Consider the following 16,091-nt stretch of genomic DNA (forward strand, 5'->3'; position numbering starts at 1 on the left):
CATTTTTCTTTAGTGGTTCTGATGAAAATATCCCTGTTTATTTTCAACTGCTATTACTATCTGAGGACAATCTTCTACATGAAACATAACATAATCATACCTTAATTAATAATTATTATCTAAGTGCGTCAAAATCAAATAATGCATAATATCTTTGAAAAAGTATTTTATAGTTTTATTTCGATAGTCAAGAATTTCAATTTTAATATTTTACCCCCAGAATTTCTAGAAAATATTGCAAAACAGCATTAAAGTGTCATATATAAATTTCTATGATTTTTGATAAATTTTGCAGCCACTTTTTATTCCTGATAGAAAGAGCGCTTAATTATTGTGTTCATTCGCTGAACCAATGGCGCTGGTGTCGATAATCGTCAACATCGCATGAAGACCGACGGCCGACCGACAGACCGACCTCAACTTTACAGACACACGTGAGGTTGGAACACCGAATTTCGGCCCGAATTTTCGACTCTGCAGTTTGTAACATCTTCCGTATAGTTCAAGTCCACGACTATTGTAATCTCTACATGGTTGATTGAACTGTAAAGTGTACTTTGAGTCCTTTTTGGACTCCAGTGTGCCTGAAAAATGGCAGCAACCGATGAGCTGTGTTAGTATATGATGATAAATTCTTGCAGCCCTTTTTCAATTAATTAGCCTATGTAAATTATATTTTAATGTTAAGAGTTTTTAGGAGCACGATAACCTTTATTTTTGTAATATCGCTGTAAAGCCAGTAAGTTTGACAGTAAACTCCTTCCATAATAATGCTTCTGAATTTTGAAAAACCCTCTTTGATTTGTGGCAGATGACAAGGCAATTTTGAATAATTACCGGCCTGCTTATTTTTCCTTTTTTATACTGCGATTTAATTTTTAAAAAACGTATGTGTACTGTGGAAATTTGAAGAAAAAAAACCTAATCATAAGAAATAGATGATAATATTTGCATACGCTAAGGTTTTCTTCACTATTTTTATGACATTGATAATTTTTAGAAAGCTTTCTAACTTAGGTTAAAAAAATTGTTTTCGTACAAAGATTATTGCATCCATAAAACTCAGTTTCATAGTTACTATAAAATAACCAGAAATATTTATCATGTTAATTTAAATTACAGCTCTACTTGAAAGGGTGTTGCTGAGAATTGGTTCGGCTGAAACTGACGACCAGCTTCAAAATGTTGTTTCAAAATTTTTACCTCCCGTCCTGCTTAAACTATCCAGTCAGCAGGAGGGAGTTCGCAAAAAGGTATATATATTTTTTTTCATTTAAAATTATTCTTAGAAAAATTATTTTCAATAAATCAAGGTGATGGAGCTTCTCGTACATGTAAACAAAAGGATAAAAAGCAGACCTTTGGTGCAACTGCCAGTCGAGGCGTTGCTTCTTCAGTACCAAGATCCAGCAGCCAGCACCTTTGTCACTGTAAAAGATTTTATATATTTGATTGCAATTTCATTATTATTATTTAATTTTTTGCCTTTAGAATTTCACAATTATTTACATCAAACTGGGATATCCTCGAATGCCGTTAGCAAAACAGGCAGAGCTTGCTCCGTGTTTGCTGAATGCATTGGACGGAAAACCTCAGTGTCACCAGGATAGGTACTGATTATCTGCTAATGCACACTGACAATTCCAAAATTATTTATTTCTTACAAATAGTCTTTTGCTGCTCTTGATGCCTGTGATAGGAGAGGTCAAGTTTGAGGGATCAAACTATTTTCGACTGAGTGAAAAACCAAATTTGGCTAAATTGCTGTTGGATTTCATTCTTGATATGTTGCTGCTTCCCTATGGGTATGCTTGTTTAAGAAGATAATAAATTTACTGAAAAACAAATATTGTCAGTGCGCGGCCTACTAAATCGCCATCGGGCAGTCGTCCACAGCAGCAAGTTGCTCAGTCGCCAGCGTCGAGTGGGCAGCCACCACCAGCAAATCAAGGCCCTGTTTGCACAGTGCCAGCTGGCATGTCCGAGTATGGTTTCCGCCGAGTCTGTGGTGAAGGAGAGCTTAAGGCTGAGCAGCTGGAGCAAATTAAGCTCGGAATAATAAAATTCCTGTCTGGCTCTGACATTCCTGATTCTGAAAAATTGTGTCATCTGATCGTTGCTGCTGCCGACACTAGATTTGCAGTGGCTGAAGCTGCCGATTCCGAGCTCAAGAAAATAGCTCGGGCTCTTGATTGGAATAGTCCCACTCTCACCCAGCCCCTATTTCTTGTCTTCCTTGGCAACATGGCAGCAAAACAGGTATTTAAATTGTTTAGTAAAATTAAGTTTGTTCATTATTGGGTGACTCAATAGATAAAGCAAGAATTGAAGAGGTGTCCTGCAAATACCAGGATTCGACTGAAACTGCTGCCATTGCTGTGCCGATCAAGGGGACCAGCGCTTCAATTTCCGGCTTGCATCCAAGTTGTCTTCGATTGCCTTTACGGCCAAAACACCAATCCCCGGCTTAAGTGTATGGCGCTGCAATTTACAACAATAATTATCCATTGGGCTGCCACTCCAAGACTCAACCCTGTAGCTGGTGTTTTGTTATCTGGTATGCTGAAACTGATTGCAGAAGAGGTACGCTTTTAATTTTAGCTAGTTTATTTTGTAATAAAACTCATTTAAATTGTAGCAAGACAGCAAACTGAAGATTCAGGCTTATTGCACAGTTGGACGATTAGGACAGAAAATGCCTTCTTTAGTTAATAAGGACCTGGCTCTGGTTCAGACTTTTTTTGAGGCTCTTGCTCACGAGGACGTGGAAGTCAAAGAGGCTGTAAGGGAGGCTTTGCTTAGTTTCGCAACGGCATTTGAAAATTTGGAACCAGCTAAGCAGACCATGTTGGCTGCAATGCTGGCAAAGTCTGTTGAGTCGCCTGAAGCTATGGTCCGGTTTGTCACTGTACGGTACATAGTGACAGCTTTTCCGTCAACTGACGCAGCTTCCCGTCTACTGCTCCTCTTAGCAACCACAGACTTGTAAGCTATTGAAAGATATTATAAAAAAATCTGTAAAAATTTATAAAAAAAAAAAAAAAACTAAAACAGGAAAGACGAAGTAGCAAATGAGGCTCAAAAGGCGTTGTATGGTTTTGATAAAGGCGAGTCAGACGAGGGTAGACCAGACATGCCTCTGTTTGCAGACATGGTTGCTCAGGTTAATCTAATTATTTACAAAATTGAATGTAAAATTTACTAAGAATTTTAAACAATGTCTTAGATTAAACTCAAAATTGAAGGCAAAGCTGACGACATCTCATCTTCTGCGATAGGTGCAGCTGCACTGCCATTCACCCCTGACGTGTTTACCCAGGTACTGTAATTCTTAGTTTGCTCTAATATACAGATAATTTTTAATCAAACGTTATGATTATAGATTCTCACTTTCACAAGGCTGTGTTTGGCTTCTGAGGCAAAAGCTTCGATAGCAGCCCACACTGCCCGGCCTCAACCATTGGCTGCTACTCCAATCCTGGGCAATTACATTCGTCAACTTTTGTCATCAGAAAATACTGCTTCACCCCTGAGAGACTACTTCAAATTTCTGCAACATTTGCTTTCAGTTTCACCTGGTCAGACTCATTTATGTCAAGATAATTTCTTACTGATTTTTTTCTGCAATTTCTTTCCAGTTGTCAACCCATTGTGTTTCATGGTAGAGCTCTTAGGCTGTGCACCAGTGCAGCTTGCTCCTGCTCTCAAAGACAACTTTAAAATGGTGAATGGACTATCTGTTTCTACTAAGCGAGGCCTAAGAGAGATGGGATCACAACTTTTTGGAATGCTGTTGGCGTACACTGAGGAGGAATCAAAATTCGACAAGACCTTGGCTGACCTAACTAAATCACTTGCAGACAAGGAAATTTGCTAGTTTTATCTACTAAAATGAGCATAATTATTTTGAATTGTCCACAACAGAACTTTGAAACAAAACACGGAGCCTTGCTGACGCTGAGTTATGGATTAGAAAGAAGGCTTTTCCTCTGCCAACAGAAGAAACAGTTAACCCTGTGGCCAAGTTTTAGAAAAGCCATTATTTCAATAGGTAATTAATATTTGACTTGAGTTACAAACTAGTATAATATTTTTTACTAAAAATTATTTTTGTCCCCTTTTTCTATGTCCCTATAATCGGTATATTTTCCAGTTGGATTGATTGACGATAATCAGCAAATGATCGTGGCCTCTGCTTGCTATGCAATTGGCGAAATCTGTCGTCGCACCAGCTTGCCTCTTTTGGCAGATGGTAGTAATGAAGATCCGAGCAAACTTGACGTAGCTAACAAACTGTTAGGCATCATAAGAAATGTAAAGTTGCCCATCAAAGTGAAAGAAGAGGCTGCCCAAGCTGTTGGTCTTCTTTGCGTTGGAGAAGACTTTCCACACAGACGAGTAATTATTCAAAATTTACTCGATACAGCAAAAGAGAGCCGGGAAGTTGATGCCCATCTGATGGTGAGTGACACCCTTGTCACATGTGCACTTGGTCCTGGTGGACCCAACTCAAGGGATTTGTGGACTGTCTCTGAGGAAGATTTCAGTGTGTCTCCCGAGACGGATCTTACTCATGTGGAATGGCTCTTGGAACAATTATTGGACAAAATGGTACCAGATTTACACCCAGCGTCAAGACAGGCTTCATGCATTTGGTTGTTGGCCATTGTTAAAAATTGCCATAGTTTGAAACCAGTAGCATGCAGGAGAGCCATAATCCAAGGAGCATTTATGGACTTACTTTCAGACAACAACGGTAAATATAGATTATCATTTTAATTTGTTTATGCTCATCATTGTTAATTGCAGATTTGGTTCAGGATCTTGCGTCAAAAGGTCTCGGGTTTGTTTACGAGGCAAGCAGCGACGAAGAGCAAAAAGAGCTTGTGCAGAACTTACTTGATCAGCTCTCCTCTGGGAAAAAAGCTGTGCAGAAGGTCACTGGTGATACCAAACTATTTGCCGAAGGACAGTTAGGACAAACCCCAACAGGGTATAGTCCCAATCTGTATAGTTGGAGATGATAACTAATAATAAATCTTAAATAGTGGCAATTTGTCAACTTACAAGGAGCTGTGTTCGTTGGCATCAGAGCTTAACCAGCCAGATTTGATTTATAAATTCATGCATCTGGCCAACCATAATAATGCTTGGAATTCAAAGCTTGTGAGTTAGCCTTGTAATTTTTACATTTAAAAGATTAATGCATATTTTCAGGGAGCTGCCTTTGGATTTTCAAGTATCATGGCAAAAGCTGGGGAGCAGTTAGAGCCGTACTTGCCAAAGCTGGTTCCGAGACTCTATCGTTACCGCTTTGATCCAAATCCACGAATCCAGGCATCAATGGCGTCTATCTGGCAAGCTTTGGTGAAAGAGCAAAAGGAAACTGTCGACCGCTTTGAGTGTGAGATCATGGAAGACTTGCTGACTCACTTAACATTTGGACAGTGGAGAGTGCGCCTATCATGCTGCAATGCCGTTTCCGACCTTTTGCGCAGCAGAAATTTGCTTCCTTTTGAAAAGCAAGTGTCTCGTTTGTGGGATACTTTGATACTGGTAATGGATGATGTGCATGAAGGCACTCGGCAAGCAGCAAGTCACGCTGCTCTTACTTTGTCTAAGGTAGGTTTATACGCCAAATAGGGAGGTGTAAAAAATAATTCCATTCATTTTCAGTCTATCGTTAAGATTTGTGATCAGGGGCCAGCTAAAAATTTGATAATAGAAGCGCTAGGCTCGATTCTAAAAGGCCTGCACAGTAACATCTCGGAAGTTAGAGCCGTGAGGTGTGTAAATTTTTTTGAATATAAAACAGTAGCTCAATTGTTTTCTAGTTTGTCAACAGTAAGCGATTTGGTCAAAACTGCCGGTGAACTGCTTGTTCAACATTTGCGAGTTATCTTGGTGGCTCTTTTGCAAGCTGTTGGAGAAGCAGACCCAGCTTCTCTGAACACCCTCAGCCTACAACTTTCTGGTGGTAATACCAGTGCTCAGCGGGCTCAAGAAATTCTGGATCATGCTAGGGCACATGCCGTGAGAGGTCATCCAGCAATGCAGACGATCACCCGGGTAAATATTTTGTAATTGATTTCATAACATAACTAAGTTAAAATTTTAGCTTTTGCACTATGTGGATGTTACTATTTTTGCTGGTTGTGTGCCCGACTTAGTAGACCTTTGTGGAACTCAAGTGCCTCTGGGCACACGGGTTGGCGTTGCACATTTTGTGGACTTGGTTTTACGCCAACTTGGTGCAGAATTAGGTCCTCATGTGGGCAAGCTAATTTGGGCTATGGTAAAAGGCTTAGAGGACCGTAATGCAGCCGTTCGGACAACTTACGCCCAGACATTAGGACACTTGCTGCACATCTCTGAGCAAGGCATAGCTCAAAAAGTCCTTGCCAAGTTGCAGAAATTGTACTTTGACAAACAAGGTACCCTTTTGTGAAATAATTTAATTTTTAATGTCAATTTTATCCTTAATTTTTAGACGAAGCAACTAGCGGTGCTATTGCCCTTGTACTGCTAACTTTGGGCCAAAACTACTCTGATGCCCTGAAGGATCACATCCGCAGTCAAATTATTCCACTAGCTTTCCTAGGAATGCACACTGCCTCTAGTCCTGATAATAATCTTCGAGAAGTGTGGACCGAGGTTTGGACAGAGTCGGTCACCTGGACTGAAGCAGGCCTCAAGGCCCATTTGCCTGCCGTCACTCTGATGCTGAAAGAGGCCATTGAATCACGCAGCTGGGGTTTAAAAGCACAAGCTGCCGAAGCAATATGTTTGGTAGCGGCCAAATTAAAAGACGATTTGCCGGCTGCCACTAGAAGGGAGCTAGGTGACATGCTACTTACAGCCCTATCAGGAAGAACTTTTGCAGGCAAAGAAGCTATTCTAACTGCCACTGCTAGTTTTACAAAGAGTTGCAGGTAGAATTTGATCAAATTAATAGATAAATGATTATTTCACATAGAATTTTCTATCAGCACTGCTTTGAAAGAAGAGTTGAGTCAAGGCGCAGCAGACAATCAAGGCGGCGTAATTCTAAAGGCTATGTGCAGGGAGGCGCATAAAGAGGCTCCCCAGTATAGATGCCATGCACTAGTAGCTCTAGGTGATACTTTGCAGGCCTTGGAAGTGGATTACTTTGAAGAAGTGTACACAATGGTCACTCCAATCTTAAAAAAGGTAGCATTTAAATTAAATGCCTCTCATTTTCCTTAAATTATTTTAACAAATAAGGGACTGACTGAGAAAGACAGCTCCGAGAGTGAAGAAGAGGAGCCAGGTAACAAGAGTGGAGAACTACGTATCCGTTTAAAAGAGTCCTGCTATGAATGTCTCGGAAAGGCTTGGCCCCCAACACTTGAAACACAAGCAAAGTACCGCTTGCAGGTTTTGCAAGAATGTGTGGAGCAACTTCCGCCAAGCCCTCGGTCACTGCAAGTTTCTATCATCGCAGCGCTGAAGCAGTATGTCGAACGTTTACATTTGCCGCCCGTGCCAATGGACGAGGAAGTGCCTGACGAATTGGAGACTATTTTAGGACAGCTGACTAAAGCTCTATCTTGCGCCTTAAGTAAGCACACACAAAAAATATCTCATAAACACAAAGTTCAATTTTCTTCATAGGTGTTTCAAAACATCCGAAATTGAGAAAAGAAGCTCTAGGAGTTTTGTTCCTTTTGGCAAAGAGACTTAAAGGTACGTAGAGTCTATTCGAAATAGAATGGTTTCTTTAATCTGTTTTTATTTAAGATGATGATCGGAAAGACCAGATTTACAACCTGGAAAGGAACTTAAAGAAGAATTTGGACGAGGCCAGTCGAGACAGCCAACCTGAGATTAAGTCACGGGTAGCAGATATAAGAGAGCTCTTCAAAGGGTTGTAAATGTGATTCACTTTTCTCTTTCTCATTTCAATAGTTAATCCATTATTAAGATTATATTTTCCTCAAAAGTACTCATTTGCAAGTATTAATTTTATTGGCCTTGCTTCGAATTTTAGTTCTGCAGTTTTAAATATATTTAATTGATTAGCACTTTGATAACAATAAAGCCCCCAATGAAAAATACGGAAATATTGTATTTCAATTAATTTAATTTTAAAATTAGTAGCTTAAGTTAATGTTTACAATGAATGGATCAGTACGTTATATAAATTCAAACGGGAATATTTTGGTGAATATACTGGCATGGCCCTCCTTCAACAAAATCTGACACGACATGTCCATTGCCCACTAATTCCCATTTGGTCGTCATTAGTCCCTCAACACCCACTGGGCCACGTGCATGGATTCTTGCCGTGCTGATGCCAACCTCGGCTCCTATAAGGGTGATAAATAATTTGTAAGAATCGAACATAATATTATAAATCTCTTTTTACCAAGACCAAATCTGTAGCCATCAGCAAAACGCGAGCTGGCATTGTGGAAAACGCACGCACTGTCAACTTTGTTCATAAAAGTCTTAGCCGTTGTCTCTATTTAAACACAATTATTCTATGATTAAAAAACATAAATAATTTGTTGTTTTACCATCCTCGGTCACAATTACGTCCGTGTGCCCACTGCCATACTGCAGTATATGTTCCACAGCTGCCTCGGCGTCTGTGACACATTCAATGGAACACTCTAAAGAACCATACTCTATCTTCATGGACTTTGCTGGTGATGGCCCAAAAGTTAACATTTTCGATAGAGTCGGGCCTGCATGCACCGTCACCTAGCCAAAGAAATAATAATAAAGATGTGCTTGGCAAATTAAAATAAAAAATCTTACGCCCTCTCGGCGGAGCATATTGCAAATGTCTAAGAAGAATGAACTATTTTTAACCAGATCTTCGTGGAGAAGCAAAGTTTCCATTGCATTGCACGCAGCAGGGTAGTCACACTTAGAGTCACGTACTAAATACACAATTTATCAATTTAAGTCTTCTGGGATGGAAAATAAAAATACCAATTTTCAAAGCTTTCGCAAGGTCTGCATGCTTGTCCACATAAACATGGCAAACACCTTCAGCGTGTCCAAGAACTGGAATATTTTGGCTCTGCTCTTGAATAGATCTGACCAGTTCATTGGAACCCCTAGGAATAATCAGATCGATGTGTTTCTCCATTGCAAGCAGCTCACTAATCTCGTCGCGTGTTGAAATCTCCAAAATTAAACTGTTTATTTAGATATGTGAAGAGCTAATTTTCTTAGAAAAGTTTACCAAGCTGACAGCTTTAGAAGCGCCCACGGAGTCGAGAGCTTCGCTGACCAAATTCATCAAAGCCTTGTTGGAGTGGGACGCTTCTTTTCCACCTTTCAGCAGTAGTCCATTTGCCGAGCTCATTGCAAGTGCGGCCACCTAATGAGAATTTAAAATATATTTTTTTTTAATATTATCTCCCTGTACTATATATATAATAAAATATTGTCCACTTACTTGAGGAAGACAGTCTGGTCGAGATTCAAATATGACCAGCAACACACCAATTGGAACGGAAATCTGTTAACAAGTAGGAATACATATTATACATACAGTTTTAAGGAATTGAGCGCCTGCAAAATAAATATGTATGCAACCTGCTCGACACTACGGCTGAGCGGGTAGTATGTATATGCAAGAAATAGCAGGTGCATACAAAATTTAGCGGAATATGGTGCCTCGTGTCAATTATTTTTAACGTGTACGGAAAACGGCTTGTAAAAATTAAAAAATTCTTCTAAATCTAAACAGTAAAATTGTGTTTAAAATTACCTGTCTCAACTCCAGATTATCAGCAATTTTAGTTTTTTTAAGGATTCTTCCGACATTGGTATGGCTCGCATCAGCAATTTGATACAAACCTATAAATAAAAAAAATGTATATAATTTTTAATTTCAATATTTATATGCTTTTTACCTGTGCTGAGATTTTTTAGTTTTGATGGTGTCAGCGAAAGTCTGTCAACCAAAGGTTTGGCGGTGCCTCTTCTGTGGGCTTCGGAAATGTCTGCCGAGTTTGCTTCCAGAACAACTTTCTGCTTTGAGATAAGGAGATCAGCTAATGTTTTGATTACTCCAGCACGCTCGTCGGGTGTCAAAGCTAACAACTGACGACCACCAATTCTGGCTGCAAAATTTGTTTATGCTTTTTATAATTTTGAATTTTATTGCAGATTTAAAAAAAAAAAAAATATTATTTAAAACTCTTACCATTCTCAGCAAGATGTTCGACTGGAAGATGGTGGCTCTTTTCCTCTGTGAAGAATGTGCCAATTTTTCTGCCATCTAAAATAGTTTTGATTGCATTGTCCTCCATTCCGTTGCAAATCACAACCGAGACTCCGTGATCAAGAGCCCAAGTTGCAGCTTCGACCTTTGAACAATAGTAAATATTATTATCTCAGTTGGTGAAAATAAATCAACAGTAAGAACAAACACCTTTGAGTCCATTCCTCCAGTTCCGACTTTAGATTTTATGCCCCCAAACTCGATGTGGCCGGACATGTCAGGAGTGTAAGTCCTGATGAGTCTTGCCCCTTCTTGACTTGGAGGGCACGTGTAAATGCCGTCGACGTCTGACATCAGAATCAACAAGTCGGCCTGCACTTCTGCAGCCAGTCTTGCAGCTAAGCTGTCATTGTCTTTTATACGAATCACCTGCTGGTTGAATTAAAAAGCCAATGAGTTTTTTTCTGAATCACCGAGAAAAAAAGTTAATAATAAAATCTACAGCGGCATCCTCACACGTTTGCTAGCGTGAGGATCCTCGTCGTCTTTTGGCGGAGGCGTTACTGCATCATTAGTATTTATAATCGGCACTATATTAAGACTGATGAGCTCGGAAAGTGTGCTGAATAAGTTTCGGCGCGTTTCTTCGTTGCGGAAATCAGAGGTCGTAACCAAAATTTGGGCCAATTTGACACCATACTGAGCAAACATTGCATCGTACAGTGACATGAGTCCGGACTGACCAACAGCAGCTGCAGCACGTGGTTCCACCAATGTGTCGGCCTCCTTGCAGAAAACAGATAAAAAAGGTCTTACAATTTTCTTTTCGAAACTAATAGGAAATTATAATATTTATACTAATACTTGACTTAACAGATTGTCAGCAATTAAATTTTGTTTTTATTCAATTTTGTTTTAATTTTGATGTAACTTTCTGTCGCACCACCACCAACCAATTTGATTTCAGAATTTTACCCCCACGTGTCGAAAGTATTTGCTCACGTCTCTGGTGTGGTCCTTGGGCGATAAAGTCTCTCTCATGCTGAGGGACATGAGCAGCTCTTGGGTGAGTTTTTGCTTTCCAAAAGCAACAGCACCACTGGTCACCATTAGGCATTCGCGACCTTCTATTTGACACTCTGCGACCTGCATTACAATAATTTTTTCGTGTTTTTTTTATACTAATTTTTTTTTTTTTGACTGGCCTGTTCTACAATAGAGGCAAGTCTGCCAAGCGCGAGGCCGCACTCGTCTTCTCTGGTTATGACAGCACTACCGAGTTTCACGACGATTCTCCTTGCTTGCTTCAATTGACTCCGGTCGGCAAAACCAGTGCCTCGTCTCCTGCGCTCAACGGCATGGGCCAAAGATCTTCGAATTTCATGATGACTCGGAGTGTGAGTTTCAGAATCACTCTAGAACAAAGTGAATGAAGAAAAGCAAAAGTTAGCTATAAATAGAATATTTATAACATTAAATTAATGAAATCAAAATACTGAAATACATAAATTGCAAAAAATTGGCACAACGTGGGTGTAAAATTGTGTTTCAAAAGTTTATTATTTGTATTTGGCAAGTTTATGCACTCATTTTAATCTTCCAGTAATATGATTATAATATTACAAAATTAATTCGGAATTCTTCATCAAATTTTTTTATAAATTTTCGCAGGAGTTTAGGAATTGAGAATAAAGGAGAGACTAAATTACAATTATGTTAAAAAAAGAGGAAAATTTAGAGCACTTTCCTTAAATCCTAAAAGTAAATAAGTGCAAGATTTTGAGATCTAAGAAAATCATGTTGTCATATTAATAATTTAATTTCTTTATTTTTGTTTATGTTCAACATTAATGGAGGCTGCACTTGCAAGAACCACATTTGTTCTTGTTACAAACAATGGCTAAATTTTTTACATTTTATTTTAAATTAAGTGTTTTATAATAATAAAGTATCTTCTACCTTCAAGTGCCGTTTAAAATTATCTCATTTCTCTCAGAGTAACAAAAAAATATTTCCGATGAGAAAAGAGTGAGCAATAAAAATAACATCTGTGGCAAATGGTAAATTAAATTAAAATTTCTCCCTGATCTTAGCAAGAAATATTATTTGTTGGCCTTTGAGGAACGATTTTTAAAGCTATAGGAGAAAGTGTACACGCTGATGAACACAGCATAGTACACAAATCGATAGCTGTAGTAAATAATTGAGGATTTGTAGTGCAAATCAATGACTACAATCTCTGCATGAATCACCGCATCAAACATAAAATCTCTAGCGATGTATCCTGCCTAAAGTATTATACATTCATGATCGGCTAATAAACATCAATTTTTGTTAATTTCCAATAATAAAAGCAAGAGGATGGTGCAATTAAAAACCAATATCACAATAGACGATAGAAAAAATTAAATATTTATCAATTTAATTTGATTACCAATCAAATTATAGTGTGCGACTGTGCGCTGCGGTTACCATCCAGATACTTCTGTTTTGCGGCTACTCAAAAGATAAGATATACCCCTTTAAACACTTAAAAAAAAAAACGAATGCTTGATACAAATTTTTACAGTATTATCATCTATTAACCTGCTATTAACATGCAATTTACTCAGCGACGTAGGCGTCCGCTTATTTTTTTAATTTTATGCTGCGCACTTTCGATGTTTTGTTTGCAAAATGTTTTTTCTAGACGCCAAAGGTCAGGTAAGATAATATTTTTTTGTGCAAGGGAGCTGAAAAATATGTCGACTTGCCAGTCGCTCAACACTTGCACGTGATTTCTATTCTCAGCAGGACTGACAGACCAAGTTGAAGATGGTGCTAAATGGCCTAATCGATTACCTCCTTTCAACATTAGCCAGCACACACCAAGCAGTGCCCTAATTGAAAGTCTTTACGACGGAGGGTTTTTACCCCCGCTTGCTCGACCTTGCGCCTCCAATATTGAGCTGTTAATTGTAGTTTTTTCTGCACCTCAAAGCAAAATAAAAAGACAGGCAATCAGGGCTTCGTGGGCCTCACTGACGCACAAAATACACCCCCAGGTGCGAGTTATTTTTTTGATTGGAGGCAAAAGCTTGGACAACCACAAACTAGACATCAAGGAGGAAGACCTAATTATCGCTAATTTCGTCGACTCTTACAAAAATTTGACGATTAAAAGTGTGGCAATGCTTGATTGGGTAAAAATTTAAATTAAAAAATAAATATCATTAAAAGTTACTACTTATGATTTTAGGTGTAAAAAAACTGCAATCCAAAATTTTTGTTGAAGTGCGATGAAGACGTTTATATCAATATCCCACTGCTTTTGGATAGACTGGAGCGTGTAGACCTTAAAACAGGACCGTTTGTTGCAGGTCGCAAAGAAAGAAACGTGCAACCAATTCGTTCAATTTCCCACAAATACTACGTGCCGGTGGAGCAATTCGGCGCGGATGTTTTTCCTGATTGGGCCAGCTTATCTCCTATGCGGAGAAATGATACGCGATTTGCATAAAATTATGCTGAAAGAGCAATGGCTTTCGATGGAAGACGTTTTGATCACGGGAATTGGAGCCCATTGGAGATTAAACGCCAAAATGATTCAGTGGAACGAGTTTCTTAACGAGAGGTTGGAGCCAAGTTTGTGCGCGGCAAAAACATTTATTGCCATTCACGACGTTGAACCGCACGAACAAATTTTGTTTGAAGATTTGAGAAGTTCAAACTCTTTGTACTCCTACTTTTTAATATTTTGCTAGATAAATAAATGACTTAAATTTCACCAATAATTGGCAATACGATCTCAAATTTTTTAATTTAATAGCTTTACTATTGAATTTATTTTAAAATTTATATTAATTTTCCACAAATTGACGTTTGCCGTTGAATCTTAAAAAATTTAAGCTCAATGACCTGACAAAAACGAAGCAATGAAAATATCACGCTATACCAAAGCACGTCTCGCGTGATGTACCAAGATGTTTACTCAAAAAATCACCTGACTTTTTTTATTTTTCCCTTCGGCTTAACGCGAGATTTTTTGTTATTTGTTTACTAAAATCCTCTAATTGACACAACATGACATGTATGCACTAATTAAAAAAGCACAAACAAATTCATTGCAAGACATAAGAGCCTTTTATAGAAATGGGCTTCTTTTTTATAGGCTGTGAACATGCGGACGCGTGCGCGAGTGAGTCGCTAATAGGTGCTGAGAAATATTTATGAGCTAAGTAATATTTTGATCATGACATTTTATTATACCAGAAAATGTTGTTTTTGAGGAACGCGTGGATTTGCAAAATATTCAGTAAAACAAGTTTTTTTATTGTTTAAAAAATCCAGGGTTAAAGACTTCTGTCGCAATGTTAGATTTTCAAATTAATGTGAATTATTGGTGGATAAAACCTGTTAAAACCAGTGCCTACTTGTTCCTGGCCGGTTAAAATTTGGTAGCATAAAACATGAGAACTGACGGAAGCAAATTATTTATTTGGAATGAAATATTTTAATCATTTAGCTAATGTGTTGATTCTGAAAAAATTTAAAAATGAAAACTGACTAAAAAAAAATGTTTTTTTTTAATAAAGCATTCAATTTATATAAACGCAGCAACAGGTAGTTAAAGAAATTAATTTTATAATTTTCGTAATGCATACAAGATATCAAAATTTTGAATTATTGAAGAGAAAAAGTAAACATTTTAACTAAAAAAATAGTATAATTTAAATTTTTCTCACCCAGCTGGAGATGTTCCTGTACCGCAGTGCGGCGGCTGTCCTGCCGGTGTTGAGGAGGAATTGCTGCTTCAGCAGGTCCCGCCGAAGGGCAGCCACAGGCAACCTGCAGTAAGGAAGCATGGCTCTGAAGTGTTGGTCGCAGCGGCTGAAGCAACCACTCTGGACTGTTGTCAAATTGAACTGCCATCGCGACCAGTGTCATTTGGATCATTTAAAGCGGCACGACGAGGCCACGTGATAGATGGAAGTGTGGATCGGACCCTTGCCCTGCGATCCTGCTCACCACTGGTACGTGTCCTACCAACGAGCAAAGTAGTCCGACCATTGAAGACACACACGCGCCGTATGAACCAGCTAAATCAACAACAGTCAACTAAGGTCTACCCAAGAAAGCCGTGGCTCAATATGCCGCTATGATCCGGTATTACTATTATGACGTCACTCTAAATAAAAGTTGGATGTTGTTCTCTCACCACCCTTATTGACTTCATATAAGCGGAACAAAACGCACGAGCGGCGAATTTGGGCTCTGACCTAAGCCTCAAATGCTCTTATTTGATTAAATTTAAAGAAAAAAAATTGATAGGACATAATTTGAAGAAGACGGTTATAAAAAAGGTGAAATATTTAAAAGCATTTATTTTTAGTAAAATGATCTAGAAAGGAACTTTATTGATCCAATTAATACACCATGAATGATTTTTCGTCAGACTACTTTAATAAAGATACAAGGACTGTGATCCAGCGCAACCATTATTACGATTAAATCATTCAACGCATTTAATTTTTCCGTTCCACGAGCGCCGCCGTGCACTCTGCAGCTACACACATGCATCTCGCGCCACATAATTATCTCAATCATTCATTGAAAGCTTTAAATTACGCATTGCTAGCAATGTTATGGCCTTGTGCTCACTGATCTGTGCCCTTTGATGATTGCGATCAATTGTTTAATGCACATAGTTTATAAGATAAAAAATATTGCTAATATTCATGATTATAATACTTTTGCGGTAAAAAACAAAGTGTATGCAAATGATTTTGAAAGATATTATTTTACAATTACGAAGCATCAATTTAATATTTTTATATTGCACGCCTTTTTTAAATACTCGAATATTCCACATTTTGCAACATTATCTTGGAGTCACTTTTCCATATTT

At 38.4% G+C, this 16,091-nt stretch overlaps 2 protein-coding genes and 1 long non-coding RNA gene across 8 annotated transcripts; 2 read left to right on the plus strand and 1 right to left on the minus strand.

Annotated features, from left to right (window-relative positions):
• Positions 1-383: 383 nt before the first annotated feature.
• On the plus strand, positions 384-8,084 carry LOC132203845 (proteasome adapter and scaffold protein ECM29). The gene is made up of 25 exons (XM_059631983.1): positions 384-613; positions 1,123-1,253; positions 1,314-1,430; positions 1,492-1,610; positions 1,671-1,805; positions 1,857-2,259; positions 2,314-2,583; positions 2,639-2,985; positions 3,055-3,163; positions 3,227-3,319; positions 3,383-3,578; positions 3,639-3,863; positions 3,923-4,051; positions 4,154-4,756; positions 4,810-4,993; positions 5,049-5,166; positions 5,218-5,622; positions 5,677-5,786; positions 5,835-6,069; positions 6,119-6,434; positions 6,491-6,932; positions 6,990-7,191; positions 7,246-7,582; positions 7,636-7,707; positions 7,762-8,084. Exons 1-25 carry the CDS (start codon positions 592-594, stop codon positions 7,893-7,895), a joined length of 5,454 nt encoding a protein of 1,817 aa, XP_059487966.1. The 5' UTR covers positions 384-591; the 3' UTR covers positions 7,896-8,084.
• LOC132203846 (delta-1-pyrroline-5-carboxylate synthase) lies at positions 8,070-15,205 on the minus strand. 5 transcript variants are annotated; one of them, XM_059631989.1, is made up of 15 exons: positions 14,929-15,205; positions 11,410-11,619; positions 11,207-11,350; positions 10,721-10,987; positions 10,415-10,636; positions 10,187-10,349; positions 9,894-10,103; positions 9,749-9,837; positions 9,434-9,496; positions 9,218-9,355; positions 8,962-9,157; positions 8,785-8,909; positions 8,541-8,727; positions 8,390-8,485; positions 8,070-8,330 (listed from the first exon to the last, which is right to left on the minus strand). In XM_059631989.1, the coding sequence occupies exons 1-15, from the start codon at positions 15,046-15,048 to the stop codon at positions 8,167-8,169; spliced, it is 2,394 nt and encodes a 797-aa protein (XP_059487972.1). In that variant the 5' UTR covers positions 15,049-15,205; the 3' UTR covers positions 8,070-8,166. The 5 variants fall into 5 exon arrangements, with proteins under 5 accessions (XP_059487972.1, XP_059487970.1, XP_059487967.1 ...); XM_059631987.1 differs by having other exon boundaries at positions 8,071-8,330; positions 10,721-10,990; positions 14,929-15,204; XM_059631984.1 differs by having other exon boundaries at positions 8,071-8,330; positions 10,721-10,990; positions 11,180-11,350; positions 14,929-15,204.
• Positions 12,794-14,785, plus strand: LOC132203937 (uncharacterized). Of its 2 annotated transcripts, none has more exons than XR_009442479.1 (3): positions 12,794-12,907; positions 12,995-13,386; positions 13,443-14,785. It is a non-coding gene; the product is annotated as an uncharacterized LOC132203937 (long non-coding RNA). The 2 variants fall into 2 exon arrangements; XR_009442478.1 differs by having other exon boundaries at positions 12,998-13,386.
• Positions 15,206-16,091: the final 886 nt, after the last annotated feature.

Source organism: Neocloeon triangulifer, unplaced genomic scaffold (genome assembly GCF_031216515.1).
Source record: "Neocloeon triangulifer isolate White Clay Creek 2 clone unplaced genomic scaffold, ASM3121651v1 ptg000020l, whole genome shotgun sequence".
NCBI lineage: Eukaryota > Metazoa > Arthropoda > Insecta > Ephemeroptera > Baetidae > Neocloeon > Neocloeon triangulifer.